The sequence below is a fragment of the Acinonyx jubatus genome, chromosome B1 (genome assembly GCF_027475565.1).
Source record: "Acinonyx jubatus isolate Ajub_Pintada_27869175 chromosome B1, VMU_Ajub_asm_v1.0, whole genome shotgun sequence".
NCBI lineage: Eukaryota > Metazoa > Chordata > Mammalia > Carnivora > Felidae > Acinonyx > Acinonyx jubatus.
In genome coordinates this window covers 169,015,538-169,034,252 of record NC_069382.1, presented here as the reverse complement: position 1 = coordinate 169,034,252, position 18,715 = coordinate 169,015,538, and the positions used below count along the sequence as shown (strand labels likewise).

Genomic DNA, 18,715 nt, shown 5'->3' with positions numbered 1-18,715 from the left:
ATAAAATACCTCTAATGAGTGAAAGAGAAGCTAAGGAATAAAATGGAAAGTAGATCTTGTGGGTTAAAAATAGTAAGGTTTTGTGCACTTGTTTTAGAAACACCCAAACAGAGGAGAAATTGAGACATCTGTGAAGAGACATCAGAAAGCAAGCAAATCAATTGCCCCGGGAAGAGGTGGCTGTCACACAGATAACAGACAATTCTAAGTCTAGCCAGGACATGAAGTGGCCTTGAGCATTAACTGGCCCGGAGTCCTTAATTGTAGTCCTTGACATTTGCTCCTGCTGATATAGCTCATGACTCTTTACCCAGCTTCTAATTACTTTTCCACTTAATGACCTATTTTATGCCATTTTACATGTTTTCTTTCATAAATTCAGTATTTTTAAAAAATTTATTTATTTATTTATTTATTTATTTATTTATTTATTTGTGTGTTTATGTATTTATTTATTTAATTTACAGCCAAGTTAGCATAGAGTGCAACAATGATTTCAGGGGTAGATTCCTTAATGCCCTTTACCCATTTAGCCCATCCCCCCTCCCACTACCCCCCCCCCCAGTAATCCTCTGTTTGTTCTCCATATTTAAGAGTCTCTTATGTTTTGTCCCCCTTCCTGTCTTTATATTATTTTTGCTTCCCTTCCCTTATAGTCATGTGTTCTGTGTCTTAAAGTCCTCATATGAGTGAAGTCATGTATTTGTCTTTCTCTGACTAATTTCACTTAGCATAACACACTCTAGTTCCATCCACGTTGTTGCAAATGGCAAGATTTCATTCTTTTTGATTGCCGAATAATAATCCATTGTATATATACCACATCTTCCTTATCCATTCATCCATCGATGGACATTTGGGCTCTTTCCATACTTTGGTTATTGTCGATAGTGCTGCTATAAACATCGGGGTGCATGTGTCCCTTCAAAACAGCACACCTGTATCCCTTGGATAAATACCTAGTAGTGCAATTGCTGGGTCATAGGGTAGTTCTATTTTTAATTTTCATAAATTCAATCTTATTTTCCCAATAATATTATTGGCTCCTGAGGGCACATTCCTGTGCCATACATTTCAGCCTTTCCAGGGGGGACAATCCAGGCATTAATTGCTAAGTAAGTACCTATTAAACAAGTGGAGGAGCACCTGGGTGGCTCAGTCAGTTGAGCATCTGACTCTTAATTTCTGATCAGGTCATGATCTCATGGTTTGTGAGTTCGAGCCCTGCGTTGGGCTCTCGGCTGACTGCGTGGAGCCTGCTTGGGATTCTCTCCCTCTCTCTCTCTGCCCCTCCACCAGCCCCCGACTCTCAAAATGAATAAATAAACTTAAAAAACAAAACAAAACCCAGCCTGGAAACCTATCATGAAGCTCTGTTATGAGAAAGCTCAACTGGAAATGTAAATTGGGGGAGAACCAATAGTAACAACATGCATCTCTGGGCTGTACCTCCCAGATGCTCTATTCAATGCTACATATTTAATATATACATCAGCACAACATCTAACAGCTTTACAAAGGGTATTATTAGTATTAGTATTGTTATTAACTTCATTTTACAGGTGAGGATACTAAGAGATTTCAGAAAGCTTAAGTGAATTACCTAAAGCCACACAGTAAGTACCTAAACTTCAAGCCCAAGATGGCTGAGCCCAAAGCCCACATTCTTTCCACTGGTTTCCTGTTTTGTATAGTACCTATCACTCTTTAACAGTAACAGTAATAATAATAACTGTTATGTTATATTAATAATATTTTATAAAAGAATAGTTATGAAATAAAACTGTTATATTAATAACGTTATAAAAATAATAGTAATAATAATAATGGCTTATGTAGATGTTACTCTGTGCCACGCACTCTTCTAAAGTCCTTTACATATATTATTTCATTCAATCCCAACAACAAACCTAGGAGATGGGCTCTATTATTATCCATTTACAGAATTTTGAGAGTGCATTATCTTGGACTTATAAGTTAGGGCTAAAAGCAGATTCTGTAGAACGATGAAAGATCACTTGTCTTTGTCTTTTTATGTAGAGGAAGAAACCCTACAATCCACATAATATCTCACCTGCACCCAGCCCCAAGAGGGCCCACGAAAGGAGTCAGGGAGAGGAGAAGAACGATGGAGCTTGGACCAGAGCTCTCTGCCTGCCCTTGGTAATCCTATAGGAGAGGCTGTAGGTTGGAAGCGCAGGAGAAGCAGACAGAGAATAGACTTTGAGATCATCAGGGTTCCCTGACAGCTTTCCCCTGCATCACCCTGTGCTGCACTAATTTGTCAATGAAAAGACCTTCTACCAGCCAAGTTACAATCCTTGTGAGTAAGGACAGTAAAAATTAATAATATTTTCTTCTTATTAGGCTCATTCTAAAGTTTGGCATAACTACAACGTAAATTTCCGCCCACATCAGAAAGGTTGGTTGTCAATCACATTGGGATCCCATTGGATTGAACCAAACAGATCAGAAGACATGATGGATATACTCAAGTGTCAACAATCCATGGTTTCAGTGCTCGGATGGTTTGCCAATCCTATCCATGGGGATGGAGACTACCCAGAGGTGATGAAAAAGAAGTTGCTCTCCATTCTACCCCTTTTCTCTGAAGCAGAGAAGAGTGAAGTGAGGGGCACAGCTGACTTCTTTGCCTTTTCCTTTGGACCCAACAATTTCAAGCCCCAGAACACCATGGCTAAAATGGGACAAAATGTGTCACTCAATTTAAGAGAAGTGCTGAACTGGATTAAACTGGAATATGGCAACCCCCGAATCTTGATTGCTGAGAATGGCTGGTTCACAGACAGTCATGTGAAAACAGAAGATACCACAGCCATCTACATGATGAAGAATTTCCTCAACCAGGTTCTTCAAGGTTGGTTGTACATTAGCTCAATTTTTAAAATTTTTGAATACTAATCCTTACAGGATACTTAAAGTCATCTTCCAACATATGATTATTGTTGTTGGGCTTCCCCATTGTCTAATGTTGATAGAATTTTTAAATGTTACTCTCATGTCCTTTTTGAATAAAATTTTGAGAACAAAATAGTTTTAGACTGTAGATACATCCTAAATTGGTAACAAGGTGCTGTATCATTCTTTGTAAAAGAAGGCATGCTATAAGAGATACATCCCAAAGTTTTTTGACAGTAGTAACTTGGTTTAAGATGTTGAAAGCTTTTCTTGAAACTGTGCTGTTTTTATTCTATTACATGACTAAATAGTAAAAAGGCCTGGAGACAAAGAATGAGCCATGAATGGCAAAGCTGAGTAATTTCTATGGCTCCTAGATAGTTCTCTGACCCCTAGTGACCCCTCATACCTTTTCCACTACTCAAGTAGTGACATCTACAGGTGACTATTGAAATAATGGAGCAGAAGATAAGCTCAAATTATGGTGGGTTTGTCCCCTTCAAAATTGGGCTCCATTTCACCCAAATACAAAGAAATTTTGGGGGCGCCTGGGTGGCTCAGTCAGTCAAGCATCTGACTTCAGCTCAGGTCATGATATCACAGCTCGTGGCTTCAAGCCCCACATCGGGCTCTGTATTGACAGTTCAGAGCCTGGAGCCTGCTTCAGATTCTGTGTCTCTGTCTCTCTGCCTCTCTCCCAGTCGCTCTCTGTTTTCTCTCTCAAAAATAAATAAACATTAAAAAAAAAAAAAAGAAATTCTTAGTGGATCTTTCTAAAAGTCTGTAGCTCTCTTTAGAAGTCATAAGCCTAAGGGTGCCTGGTTGGCTCAGTCAGTAGAGTGTGTGACTCTGGATCTCAGGGTCATAAGTTCCAGCGCCACGTTGGGGATAGAGTTAATAAACAAACAAACAAACAAGCAAGAAGTCACAAGCCCAGAGGAAAATCCCAGGTTCTGCAAGAGAGTCTTCAGGGAGGGTCCTCTGGGAGAGCAAGACCTCGTTTCCCCAACCTGTGGGAAGGAGCAGCATGGAACAGAGCCATGCCCAGTCACAGGAATGTGCATATGGGGACCACCAGAACAGAGGACTCTGCCTACAGGGCCTGAGCCAAATACCTACGGTCGAACAGAAGGGCTATACATTCCCTACATGTTAACATTCCATTTCCCCCGAGGACTGTATAACACCAAAGAGACTAGCACCAGGGCCTACCAAAATATATTTATCTCACTAGAATCTCTTGGCATGGATTTTCCACCTTTTAGGAAAAGAACGTCAGTGACAAAAACCCAACAATGCAGAAATGAAGGCTCTTAAGAAAAAAAAAGTTCATGATTGATTTGGGTATTTGTTGCTTTTATTGCTGCTGTTGATTTCCATATTTCATTTTTGCCCAATTCCTAGAAGTTATTGAATCAGTTTCTTTTAATTTTTTTTTTAATTTTTAAGGGTTTTATTTTTGAGTAATCTCTACACCCACCGTGGGGCTTGAACTCAACAACCCCAAGATCCAGCGTCGCACACTCCACTGACTGAGCCAGCCAGATGCTCCTGAATCAGAGTTTTTAAAGCTAGAAAGGTCCTGAGAGATCATCTTTTCCCATCTTTTTTTAACAAATGAGGAAACTGAGGTCAACAAACTTGCCCCAGAGCACCCTCACACCTCCTGCCCCTTGGCTGGTCAGTCCTTCTCTTACACCACTGTACTTGTTTTCTTCCTTAGATGCTCATTCACTTATGTTTATTCTCAAAGCTGATTTTTCAGTCCTTAAAGGGTAGCTACTTAGGAGATAGTTTCTCCACAAATGGGAACCAACCCAAGCTTGAAATGTGAAACTCTTGGTCACAAGCAGACATCTGCATTGGTCCCAAAGGGTTCTGGAAATTTCTATGCCTTCTGACACAGATTTGCATACTAAGTCTCAGGAATATTTTAAATTTGATTATTTCACTGTATCTTTCACTTGTTGTGGGTAGGGGGAGGACCATTCTGGATGAAAATAACTGCCACTTTTCCAGTATAAACATAAATTTTCTATTTTCTATAATGAGCCTTTAAATTAGGGGGAAAAGTTGGTTTCACAATATGCTCCTGGCAACATGTCCCCCAGCATACTGTTAGTGAATCATAACCGTGAACCAGAGTGAACATCTCTGCTTTTCTTTCCCTGTGCAGCAATAAGGTTTGATGAAATACGAGTGTTTGGCTACACTGCCTGGTCTCTCCTGGATGGCTTTGAATGGCAGGATGCTTACACCACTCGCCGAGGATTATTTTATGTGGATTTTAATAGTAAACAAAAAGAAAGAAGGCCCAAGTCTTCGGCACATTACTATAAACAGATCGTACAAGAAAATGGTTTTGCCTTAAAAGAGTCCACGCCAGATGTGCAGGGTCAGTTTCCCTGCGACTTTTCCTGGGGTGTCACTGAATCTGTCCTTAAGGTAAGCGGCTACTTACAAATTAACTATGAACTGGTGCAAACAGTACACAGTATTTTATTTCATTGACTCAGTGACAACTATCAGACAATATCAAATATGATTGCTTGGAGGTGACGGAGGGGAGTTGCGGAAAGAGGAAGGAAAATGAGGAGGATTGATGCTTACCGAGGGCCTCTCATGTGCCAGAACTTCTCCTTGGTGATGGAGATGAAAAGGCTGCCCTCAAGGAGTATACAGTCTAGAGGGAATTTACAGTTGCTTTTGAAGGAGGCATTGGTCAGTAGTGTCAAAGTTATAAGAAAAAGCTTTTTATAGATTTTGTTTGCCAAAAGCAAATTATTAGTGGCTCTTTATTCAAGTGGTTCCTGTTATCTGATAGATTTGAATAATTTGCCTTATGAGGTCTCTGTATCCCAGTGGAGCCTCTCATGTCTCATTCTTCACCTTCATCAGATTATTTGCTTAAATGCCACCTTCTCGGGGCGCCTGGGTGGCTCAGTCGGTTGAGCGGCCGACTTTGGCTCAGGTCATGATCTTGCGGTCCGTGAGTTCGAGCCCCGCGTCGGGCTCTGTGCTGACAGCTCAGAGCCTGGAACCTGTTTCAGATTCTGTGTCTCCCTCTCGCTGACCCTCCCTTGTTCATGCTCTGTCTCTCTCTGCCTCAAAAATAAAATAAAACGTAAAAAATAAAAAGATTAAAAAAAAATAAATAAATGCCACCTTCTCAATAAGGCTTTGCTCCACTCCAAAAAGTCACTATCTCCTCAATTCCCCTTCTTTTTCTTCTGTGAATCCTATTCATCACTAACATACCACTATGTACTTTACACATTTTTCTTTTTACCCCTAGCTTTATTGAGATACAATTGACATACAACATTGTGTAAGTGTAAGGTGTACAACATGTTGATTTGATACATTTATATATTGCAAAATGCTACCATAACAAAATTCCCATTTCTTTTTGTGGGGAGAACATTTAAGATCTATTCTCTTAGCAACTTTAAAGTATATATAATACAGTATCATTAGCTAAATCACTATGCTGTACATCAGATCCTCAGAACTTGTTAATATTATCACTGGAAGTTTGTATCCTTTGACCAGTATCTCTCCATTTATCCCACCCCCTAGCCCCTGGTAACTACTTTATGCATTTTTCTCATTTTTTAAATTTTTTTAGTTTATTTATTTATGTTTATTTTTGAGAGAGAAGGAGAGAGAGAGTGAACAAGGGAGGGAGGGCAGGAAGAGGGAAACAGAGAACCCGAATCAGGTTCTAGGCTCTGAGCTGTCAGCACAGAGCCAGATGCGGGGCTTGAACTCACAAACCGTGAGATCATGACCCAAGCTGAAGTCAGACACTTAACCGACTGAGCCACCAGGAGCCCCTAGTTTATTTATTTATTTTTTTTGAGAGAGAGTGTGCACAAGAGGCGGGAGGGCAGAGAGAGAGGATGAGAGAGAAAATCCCAAGCAAGCTCCAGGCTGTCAGCACAGAGCCTAATGAGGGGCTCGATCCCATGAACCATGAGATCATGACGTGATCGGAAATTGAGTCAGATGCTTAACTGACTGAGCCCCTATACATTTTTCTTATTTATCACGTCTTCCCCCTACTAGAATGCAAGCTTTCTCCACACAAGGGTGGAGATGTTTGAGGCTTTGCTGCCTGCTGTGTGCCTTACTAGGGCAGTGTCAGGTACACGGCCAGTGCTCAATGCAAGGTCAACTTTTAGAGCGAGATGAGACCTTAGAGACCGCCTATTCCAAATCCTTCATTTTACGGATTAAGAAAGTGAGACCCATCAGTTCATAACTGAGACCTAAGTGACTTGCCCAAGGTAACACAAATAGGCAGAACTATAACAGGCAACTCTCAAGCACCCATATTTGCAGTGCTCTTTTCAAAATAATAGCAACTATTTTTTAAACACTTATTATGTGCCAAGCATGTAGCTGTTGTATGTATGCACGTTCTCTCTATTAAATCTTAAAAACTCTAATTTTACAAGCAAGGAAACTGAGGCTTAGGGAGGTTAGTAACTCATTCAGGTTACAAAGATCTGTTTCATGACACCACGCTATAAGATTTCACAATACCACACTATGGCCTGTATTCTAGAAGCATATGGAAAGACAACAAGATGTACAAGGGATGGGACCAGACAAAATGGCTCAAACCATGAGTGAACAAAGTTCACAGGTCATGAATATCAACCCCTGTTGATACTTAAACATGACTTAGTAAATGCTCAGAGATACTAAAGGGGGGAAAGATATAGAGTAACTTAAATACAGGACTGACTCATCTTCCACTTGTGCCCCTATGGAGCCAACTACTTACCCAACTCCTATTTCCTACACACGGCAAAGGCACACCATCTTTTCCATACCATTTCAAATGGGTTTATATTTTCTATAATTCCATACCCGCAAAGAAAGATCCCAAGAGACAAGAGTTCCGGCCTGCGCGTGACCCAACCTGTAAGTTTCTGTTTCATCTGAAGACCCACCTATACCCCTGTGATTGACACTGTGAATGTCTACCCCACCTGGGGACCCTACTCCTACTCCTAGGAGCGAAAGTGAGTCACTTAGGTCAGGGGAAAGCAATTCTGGGATCAACTACGTCTGGGTTTCATGCTTACCCCTGGAGCCTGGTAGACATCGATCTTCCTTGAACTTGGACTAAGAATGAGGATAAATTGTTTGCCAAGGAAAATTAGGGTGCTTTTTGAAAAATCAGCCAGAGGATTATGAATATATGCCAAAAAAACCTAAATGTCCTCTATACGAAGACTGACAAAATGAAAGTAACATTTTAAAAATATTAGCATGCCTACCTACAAATATCCCTATCTTACTTTCCCCCTGCCTCTCAGCATTCTTTTCTCCTCCAACATATTTTTTTTAAGTTTCTTTATTTTGAGAGAGAGAGAGAAAGAGAGAGCACATATAGGCGTGGGGAGGGGCAGAGAGAGAATCCCAAGCAGGATCTGCACTGTCAGCCCAGAGCCCATGAACCATGAGACCATGACATGAGCTGAAACCGAGTTGGATGCTCAACTGACTGAGCTACCCAGGCACCTCCAATATTTTGTTCTGAAATATTTCAAACTAGTACAATAAACACCCATATTCCCTTCATCGAAATTGACCAATTGTTAACATTTTGCCACATTTGCTTTATGCTTTATAAAGTGTTTGTTTGATAAACAAAGTGAAAAGTTGCAGATGTCATTACAATTCACCCCAAAATATATCTATCCAAATGTGTCTCCTAAAAATAAGAACATTCTCCTATATTATTATATTATCATACCCATAAGATTTAATATTGATTCAATATCATCACATTCCATATTCAAATTATCTTAAATCTTCCAAAAATGTCCTTTTTGGTTTAAAAAATGTTTTTGGATCAAGAATACAAACAAGGATGTCATTCATCTTTAGCCTCCTTTAAATTCAGAATAATTCCCCCAAGTTCATGGTATTGACAGTTTTGAAGAGTCCAAACCAATTGATTGTAGAATGTCTCATGTTCTGGTTTTCTTTGTTTCTTTGTTGGATTCAATAAACTTCTGGAATGGTACTATGTAGATGAGGTTCAATATATATCACATCAGGAAGCACATGATGTCATTGTCTCATTATGAAAGATGTTAATGTGTGGAAGTAGTAGTTACCAGATTTCTTGATTAAGGTAGCATTTGCCAGATCTCTTAATTGAAAGGTAACTTTTCCATTTGTAATTAGAAAGTAATCCGCTGATGACACTTTGAGACTGTATACATATCCTGCTTCCTAACAATATGTCACTAATGGTCTTAATATTGATTCATAAACTTCACCTGAATTATTACCTTGTAGATTGCAAAATGGCAAATTTTTAATTATACTATTCCTTCAACATATATTGGGTAGTTCTCTTAACTTCAGTGCATTATAATTCATTACTGCCAATGTTTCATTAGTCATTTTGATGCTCAAATTATCTCATTCAAAGTAGCCAATAGGACTCCTTCAAACCGCTCCTGTGTCTTTTTGACATTTCCCTTTCAGTTTTTAAGCACATCCTTATTTTTCTGGCATTAGATGTACCAGCATCACCTCATTCTTTTCCTACCGCAGACTGGAAGAAGCCATTCTCCAAGGAGCCCAGGATCCTTTTAGTGGAGAACAGAATTTTAGAAACAAGCTCTTGGGAGCTAGGGTTGAAATCAGGGTTCACCATCTCAAATGAGATCCCTTAGCAGATTAATCACACCCACTTGCTAAAACTAATGCTTTTTGGAGATTTTTAAAAGACACATTTTCATTGGCTCTTGCCTTATTTCAGAGCAAGATTGCTCTTTGTAAACACCTTTTCAATATTGATGCTCTGAGGTTTCCAAACACTGAGACTGTCAATCTAAGCTAGAAGGATTGTACTCAAATAATTATATACACATTTAACTTCATGCTCACATGATCAATGTTCTCTCAGTTTAATGTTCTAGATAACTGGTTGACAGATGGTAAGTGGGCAGCGTTATGGTTTTGTAATTAGACTATGAAGGATGACACACAAGAAAACAATTAGAGGGAAAATATTTACCAAAGGTTAATTATCATTTTTTTTCTGGGTGCATTTAAACTCAGCTAAAGGAAGAAAAGGTATTTTAACACAAATACAGAACTTTCATTTTTTCCTATTAATTCTGAATTTGGAGATGTTTTTCTTAAGCCTTTTTATTTTTAATTTATACTCAAGGGCCTAGCAGGCAATTATTGCAACCATGGAAAACTAAACCCAAGTCATGACTACCTTAGGTTTATAGATTGCTTTAGAGTTGACAGAGTGCTCTGCCAGAGTCATTGGCTCATTACGGCACATCTGTGGGGTGGGTGACATTGCTCTGTCACTATCCAGAGTTGCCAAGCCCAAGTTTCAAAGAGGGAGAATGAGGACCGGCGTCCAGGACTATCTCCTTGGTGGAGGGGCAGGGTATGACACACAATCAGATCCAAGAGTCAATTTGGGAGTTTCTGGGGGATATTTTCCTGTTTTCCCCAGTCATAATCCAAGTATCTTGCATAAAGAGGGTATTCAGTATTCTCCTGTTGGATGAATAAATGCCGTGTTCTCACAGACACATGGGTAGGGACAACATAATGATGCATATGTGATATCACCTGGACTTTTCAAATATAAGGTGCTAGAAAATTGCATTCAGCAAATGCAAGGGCCATTCCCTATGCCATCCCACTAGCCTCTTGTAGGAACTATGGCTGGGTTAACCAGCCACCTTGACTCCAAGTGCCAAACTCAGTGAAATCCTCTACAACTGGAATTTTAACTTTGCCGTCAACTTATGGCAGAGTTTGGAAGGTCCATCTTTCATGATTCCTTTTAACTGAAGGTACCAACCCAAATTTCCCAATGCATTTGAACAGAATCATGAGAGACCCCTCTGTATAACTTGAGTTTTTAGGACAAGAAAGGAGTTTCTTAGTATTTTCTGAAAAACAACTTGTTATCCAAGCCAAGCCCTGGGTGTGTTTCTGTCCCTGTTTTCTGGTCTCCCTGGGAGATTTCAAGAGCTAGAAGAGAGGATGATCCATCCAGGCCTCTTCTATCACCAGGAGAACTAGAAGAACATTCAGATCGTTATGAAGAGGCTACATGCTTTGTTTATGTTCTTTGTTGTCAGTGAGAGGCAGAATAAGACCCCCCTTCTTCCTCTTAAACCATGTATGCTAAGAGCCTATCTGCCAGGGTGTGCCTTACTTCGATGTGCTTGTTTTCACAGCCCAAGGCAGTGGCTTCCTCCCCACAGTTCAGCGACCCTCACCTGTATGTGTGGAATGTGACAGGCAACAGACTGTTGCACCGTGTGGAAGGGGTGAGGCTGAAAACACGGCCAGCCCAATGCACAGATTTTGTCAGCATCAAAAGACAACTCGAGATGTTGGCAAGAATGAAGGTCACTCACTACAGGTTTGCTCTGGACTGGCCCTCAATCCTTCCCACCGGCAACCTGTCCGTGGTTAACCGACAAGCTCTGAGGTACTACAGGTGCGTGGTCAGTGAGGGGCTGAAGCTCAACATCTCCCCAATGGTCACGTTGTACTATCCGACTCACGCCCACCTGGGTCTCCCCACACCCCTGCTGCACAGCGGGGGATGGCTGAACCCATCCACAGTCCAGGCCTTCCAGGACTACGCCGGGCTGTGCTTCCAGGAGCTGGGGGACCTGGTGAGGCTCTGGATCACCATCAACGAGCCCAACAGGCTGAGTGACATCTACAGCCACACTAGTAACGACACCTACCGGGCAGCCCACAACCTGCTGATTGCCCACGCCCTGGTCTGGCACCTCTACGACCGGCGGTACAGGTCTGCGCAGCACGGGGCCGTGTCGCTGTCTCTGCACTCGGATTGGGCGGAACCCGCCAACCCCTACGCCGACTCGCACTGGCAGGCCGCCGAGCGCTTCCTGCAGTTCGAAATCGCCTGGTTCGCAGAACCCCTCTTCAAGACCGGGGACTACCCGTTGGCCATGAGGGAGTACATCGCCTTCAAGAACAGGCAGGGGCTCTCGCGCTCCGCGTTGCCTCGGTTCACGGAGGAGGAGAGGAGGCTGGTCAAGGGCGCCGCGGACTTCTACGCGCTGAACCACTTCACCACCTGGTTCGTGATGCACGCGCGCCAGAACGGCAGCCGCTACGACGCGGACAGGGACGTCCAGTTTCTGCAGGACATCACCTGCCTGAGCTCGCCCAGCCGCCTGGCTGTCCTGCCCTGGGGGGAGCGCAAGGTGCTGAGGTGGATCCAGAAGAACTATGGAGACGTGGATGTTTACATCACGGCCAATGGCATCGATGACCAGTCTCTGGAGAATGATGAACTCCGAAAATACTACTTAGAGAAGTACATTCAGGAGGCTTTGAAAGGTGAGGTGAGGGGCCATATCAGATACAGTGAAATAGGACATTACCAGCTAATGTGAACGAAACAATGAGGGGAGAAGGCGCATTAATGACAATGCCAGCTCATTAGGGAAAGTTTGGCAAGGATAGAAAAGCATTTTTTTAAAAATCAAAAACAATGACAACCCATAGGGGCGCCTGGGTGCCTCGGTTGGTTAAACGTCTGACTTTGGCTCAGGTCATGATCTCACTTTGGTGAGTTCGAGCCCCACATGCGGGACTCCCGAGGAACAGAGAGAGAATCTTAAGCAGACTCCATGCTCAAGCTTGCCACCACCCTGAGATCATGACCTCAGCAGAAATCCAGAGTCTGATGCTCTGGATCAGACAGCCACCCAGGCAGCCCTGTGGGCTTTTTTCTTTTCTTTTCTTTTTTTTTTAATACTAAAAAGTAGGTATCTTTGAATACAAATCTGTGTCTTCATTCCTAATTATCTCCCTAAGGACTGCCCACTATGGAATTATTGGGTCAAATGTTATAAAGGCATTTTCTATCTCCCCTCCCCTAGTAAGCTATTTTTTTAATTCTGTAAAAAATTTTCCTCAATTTTATCTATTTTGATAGGACCAAACAACAGTGTTTGAGAGTCTTTATCTCCTACTCTTTCCAGCATTTGCTACTATCATTTTTAAATATTAATTTTAAATATTCATAATAGATTTGTTGAAGCAGCAAAAAGATCCCAGAAATATGTTTACTGAGCACCGAATATGGGCAGAAACTGTTCTAGGCACCATATCAGCATTCACCAAAATAAAGACTACTGTCCTCATGAAGGCTGTATTTTTGTGGGATGAGAATCAGCAGATAAGATACAGAGTGTCAGAAGCAAATAGTTCTATGAGAAAACACAGCAGGGAAGAGGGAAGAGGGTGCCCAGGAGTGGGATTTAGGAGTGGTTACAATTCTAAAGCGTAGTTAGGGAAGTCTTCAAAGACCTGGAGGAACAAGGCAGCAAACCTGTGCAGTTATCTGTGAAGTGTTCCAGGTGAGAGAACAGCAAATGCAAAAATCCCAATGTGGGAGCATGCCTGGCCTGTTTGAGGTTCAGGAAGGTTGAAGAATGAGTAAGGGAGTAAAGCAATCAAAGATGAGGTCAAGGAAGTAGAAGAGGCATTAGTAAACCATCATTAAGAACTGCAGCTCTTACTGTGAGAGACAGGCTATTGAAGGTTTTAAATAGCAGGGGAACATGATCTAACTCACAGTCTTTAAAAAAACACTCTGGCTACTCTTTTTTACAGTGAATACACTATAAAGGAGCAACAACAGAATCAGGGAGGCTTGGAGTCTAAGTAAGAAATAATGGGGGGTTGGATTAGGTTATAGAGTAGAGATAGTGAGAAGTGGCTAGCTTCTGGACTGATTTTGAAGGTAAAGTCATCAGGCTTGGATGGAGAGTGTTAGAAGAGTGAAGAATGAAATCTGTTTTGGTTTGAGCAACTAAAGGGTGAGCGGCCATTTACCAGGTCAGGGAGACTGACAACAGGTTTTTGGAGAGTTGTTTGGTGTTGCACAGGTTAAAGTTTGAGACGTCTATTAATCAGTCAATTAGAGATGTCACATAGGCTAACTGGAGTCTCAGGTTCAGGTCTGGGGCTGAGATACAAACTTGTGAGTTAAGACCAAGAATGGGATTTAGAAACAGTAAGGCTGGATGGTATCACTAAGGGAGCAAGCGTAGAGGACTGAGCCCTGGGACACTTCAATATTCAGACGTCAGAGAGATGAGAAACCAATGAGTAGGGTGAGTAGGAGCCAGTGCTTTTCACTAGAGGGTGTGCAATCAAGGATATTTTTGCGTAAGATACTAAAAGTTACAGCATGTTTATATGGAAATGAACCAATAGTGAGGGGAAATGTGAGAGAAGAGGAGAACAGATGGAGAGATGTCCTTGAGTAAATCAGAGAATAAACTTAGTAGTGTATAAGAGTCAGCCTCTTCCAGGAGCATGGACAGACATCCACAGCAACAGAAGTATGGTAGTCGGTGGATAGATAGGATTGTGGGAGTTTGAAGAATTCTCCTGTATGTTTTTCAGTAAAATAGGAAGGAAGGTTATCCCTTCAAAGCCAGGACAGAGGTGCTATATGTTTGAGGAGGGAGAGGTGTTAAACAGCCAAGCAAGTGACTAGGGGAAACCAAGTATGGTTATTGGGCCGCACCAAGGACGTATTGGAGACCTGAAACCGGCCAAATAGGTAAGACTTTTGTGCTTATGATCAACTGAACAGTGTAAGTCCTTTTCCATCTTCATGGCTCCAATTCATAAATACACTTCTGTGCTCTGCTCCCAGTTCTTATATTATGGATCAAAGTTTTACTTTAAATGTTTAAAAACTTAATTACACATATTTTTAAAATTACACATATTTTCACTTTTACCAATCATGAAAGAATGTCAAAAAACCCTTTAAGGACAATCACTACTTTTTTATGGGTATGACTTTATTTCAATGGAAACTAAATTCTTACTTAGATACTTTATAGTCCATGTGATTAATGTTCATTTCTGATATTTTTCAGCACAACTGATTGATAAAGTCAAAATCAAAGGCTATTATGCATTCAAACTGACTGAAGAAAAATCTAAACCCAGATTTGGATTCTTCACATCTGAATTCAAAGCTAAATCCTCAGTTCAGCTTTACAACAAACTGATCAGCAACAGTGGCTTCCCTTCTGACATCACTAGTCCTAGATGCAGTCAGACTCCAAGAAACACAGAGTGCATTGTCTGCTTATTTCTTGTGCAAAAGAAACCACTGATATTCTTTGGTTGTTGCTTCTTCTCCACCCTGGTTCTACTTTTATCAATTACTATTTTTCATAAGCGGAAGAGAAAAAAAATTTGGAAAGCAAAGAACTTACAGCACATACCACTAAAGTAAGGACACAGAGAGGTCTTAGTGAAACTGATCCTATTTCTGTCTGTATGAAAAAAAGTTTAAAAAATTCACTCCAGTTCCGTATACTGGTAACTTACAGAATTACCTATATTGTAGAAAGACAATTTGAAATACTAGTGGTAACCAAGTGATGACAATCGAGGTCTCTGTTGTGTGGTTCAAATGAATTTTCCCTTAAGGTGTGGACATCAGTGAATTCAGTTCTTGGATCTGAAGGTAAAGGCTTTACCCAGACAGTAAGCTAGGATTATCTGATACACTGCTTCATGAAGTTTGATGAGCTGTTTTCTATCATTCTTCGTTAAATACCAATAGCTACATTTAACAAATTATATTGAAAAAAGTACAACTTTGGTTAGACTCCACAACAGAAAATTTAAAACTCTTAACACTGGATAATCAGTGATTATTCTGTCACTTCTAAGGAGGTGCTTTTCCCCTTTAGAAAACACGCAATAGGATTAGTGTTCATTTATCATCAGCTACAGCATAGACTGTTAAGCCCACTGATCCTAGTTTTCAATAGTAATAAAAGTTATCATTTATAAAATATAGGATTTTGTGGTCTCTCCTTGCACCAGATCCAAGTTTTAAAAAATAACTTCCATAATTCATCTCACGGAAAGGTCACAGGACTAAGATAAAGGACAGCTAGACTCACCTGCCTGCTCAACCTCACAACACTGCAAACTCCTTTAGACAAATTGACAGCATTTTCCTCGCTTGATTTTTGTGAAGCAACAAACGAGATCTTACATACTTGGGAAAGCTGAACATTCTAAAAAGATGTCAAGTTTTATTATCAAGTCATCAAAGGACCCTATTAGTCTGTAAGACTGGGTTCTCTCCTGAGCTCCACTGTTCTGATACCATGTGAATACAGGGACCTCTCAGAGATGTAGAATGCAGGTGTATTTTGACCTTGCACCTTGCAACTGTGCTTTTTGTGTACATGTTGATGGTCTGAAGGAGTTAAAACTTTTTTCATTGTACCTTTTGAAGCTGGGATTAAGTAACTTAAATCTGAACCAGGAGTTTGACTTTCTTAAAGTCCATGCTTAAGATTTGTTGTGTATGCTAAACTCGAAATGTAAACCCATTCATACCCATTCATTTCAATCACCACCCCATTACACATAGTAGCTAATCACTGTCCCCCGCTCTCCAGGAACCTGAGTCAAAGTGAAGTTTTTTTGTTCAAAAACCCTTGGTAGGAAAGCACCCTAAATTAAGGCAATTGTGATTGTTTTCCAGGTCCACCTATGTCAGAAGCCAAATTTTATATGTAACAGAGGTTCTAATTGAAAATAGCAGTGTTTCAAAGATAACTGTAATGAGAGAACACAATTGGTCAAATAAATGCACAAGTGATTGATGGGAAATAAATTTGCTTTTCGGCTGGCCAAATTCAAGCAGTAAATTTTTTTATTTTTCTTGATCCCTCTGCACCCACTCTTCCACCTTTGGCAATTTTTAGATTATGCTTTTTGTTTTCAAATAATTTTTTTAATTTCTTCTTTGAAAAGTAAGTGGACCTAAGGCTATCCACAATTACAACTGGTTGTTCTAATGTTCACTATGTGTAAAGAATGTCATTTAAAAGAATCACTTGGCTGGTTCCCCCTCCCCTTTGTGCCACATGGCTTCACTGACCCCACAGTTCCAGTGAATATTCTAATTATCAGTTGAACAACTTAGCAACTTTTAAACCTCTCTAAACATCCAACATCTTGAAAAAAGAACACACATTCAGTATTAGGAACAACAAAGATTTAAGAATTAAATTTAGGTTTTCCTTTCCTGGGGTCTACTTTGTGCTCTTTGATCCAAAAGTACCTTGAAGACTATTTGGCTCCATTGATCTTAGGGTTCATGAGTCAGGCTCTGTGCTCAGTGGGGAGCCTGCTTGGGATTCTCTCCTCTCCCATCTTGCTTGGGCCCTCTCTCTCTCAAAATAAACATTAAAAAGATACCTTGTATTTATAATCTTCACTACTTCAGGTCTTTACATTTACACCTTAAGTTAAAACTTGTGTCCTTTTGCATATTTGTTGCCTTGCCATACATAACCACCAACCCCTGCCCCCCCAGCCCCAGTCAAGTCCTTAAACCAATGCTTACAGCAGTCCTAACACCTAGGAATCATCTTACAAGTTTTTAAGCCACGATCATATAAGAATCCTTAGATAGGTATTTAATCTAAATCATGACCAATTATACTTTTCAGATTTATCCCAGACTCAAATATTTAAGAATTGTCAAGTTATCATTTGAAACTGCTGGTAGCTTTTGACAAGATCTTCAGAATTTAAGCCTGAGACTTGCTGGGGGGCAGGGGGAATCATCTTAAAATCTAATTAACTTGTGCTAAATTTTGTGCATGCTAGTAGTTTGTGTATTCAATGTGACAAACTGTCTCTGAAGTCTGGTTTATCTAGAAAATATTACAACATAACCATATTTAAAGATCCTCTGTAGATCTCTTTTGCTTTGTTGGTGGCAATGCAAGCTGGTGCAGCCACTCTGGAAAAGTATGGAGGTTCCTCAAAAAACTAAAAATAGAACTACCCTATGACCCAGCAATTGCACTACTAGGCATTTATCCACGGGATACAGATGTGCTGTTTCAAAGGGACACATGCACCCCCATGTTTATAGCAGCACTATCGACAATAGCCAAAGTATGGAAAGAGCCCAAATGTCCATCAATGGACGAATGGATAAAGATGTGGTGTATATATATACAATGGATTACTCAGCAATCAAAAAGAATGAAATCTTGCCATTTGCAACTACATGGATGGAACTGGAGGGTATCATGCTAAGTGAAATTAGAGAAACACAAAAATCATGACTTCACTCATATGAGGACTTTATGAGACAAAACAGATGAACATAAGGGAAGGGAAGCAAAAATAATATAAAAACAGGGAGGGGGAAAAAACAGAAGAGACTCATAAATATGGAAAACTGAGGGTTACTGGAAGGGTTGTGGGAAGGGGGATGGGCTAAATGGGTAAGGGGCATTAAGGAATCTACTCCTGAAATCATTGTTGCACTATATGCTAATTTGGATGTAAATTTTTAAAAATAAAAAAGATCCTCTGTAAAAAGGTGGTCAGTACATTTTGACTAATTGTTTAATTCTCAATGTAATTTATTTCAAATAAACAGTTTATGCTAACAGTCTGATCAATTTTAAGAACTACAGAATATGAATGGGTCTGGTGTATAATTGGGTTCTGCCTAACACTGCCCCTGCCCATCCTCCCAAACTGTGTGCATACTGGTGAACCTTCCTCAGAGTTTTGTTTTCTCATTATAAAATGTGGGCACCTAATCCTCAAAGTTGGGAAAGTAACACACAAGTCCTTTTATCTATTGTAGGCACAGAAGACATGGAAGCCCTCCTGGGGAGAGAACTAGACTTTCCTTTACCAACAAAACAACTTACTAAGTGAA

The 18,715-nt window shown here is 40.6% G+C and overlaps 1 protein-coding gene across 1 annotated transcript in view; it reads left to right on the top strand.

The window, feature by feature from the left end:
- The window catches only part of KLB (klotho beta), a 36,638-nt gene extending 18,196 nt beyond the window's left edge, over nucleotides 1–18,442 (top strand). The window contains 4 exon segments of the mRNA XM_015083288.3: nucleotides 2,368–2,878; nucleotides 5,096–5,364; nucleotides 11,163–12,306; nucleotides 14,871–18,442. Coding sequence (XP_014938774.2) covers nucleotides 2,368–2,878; nucleotides 5,096–5,364; nucleotides 11,163–12,306; nucleotides 14,871–15,235 — 2,289 coding nt within the window. The 3' untranslated portion in view covers nucleotides 15,236–18,442.
- Nucleotides 18,443–18,715: the final 273 nt, after the last annotated feature.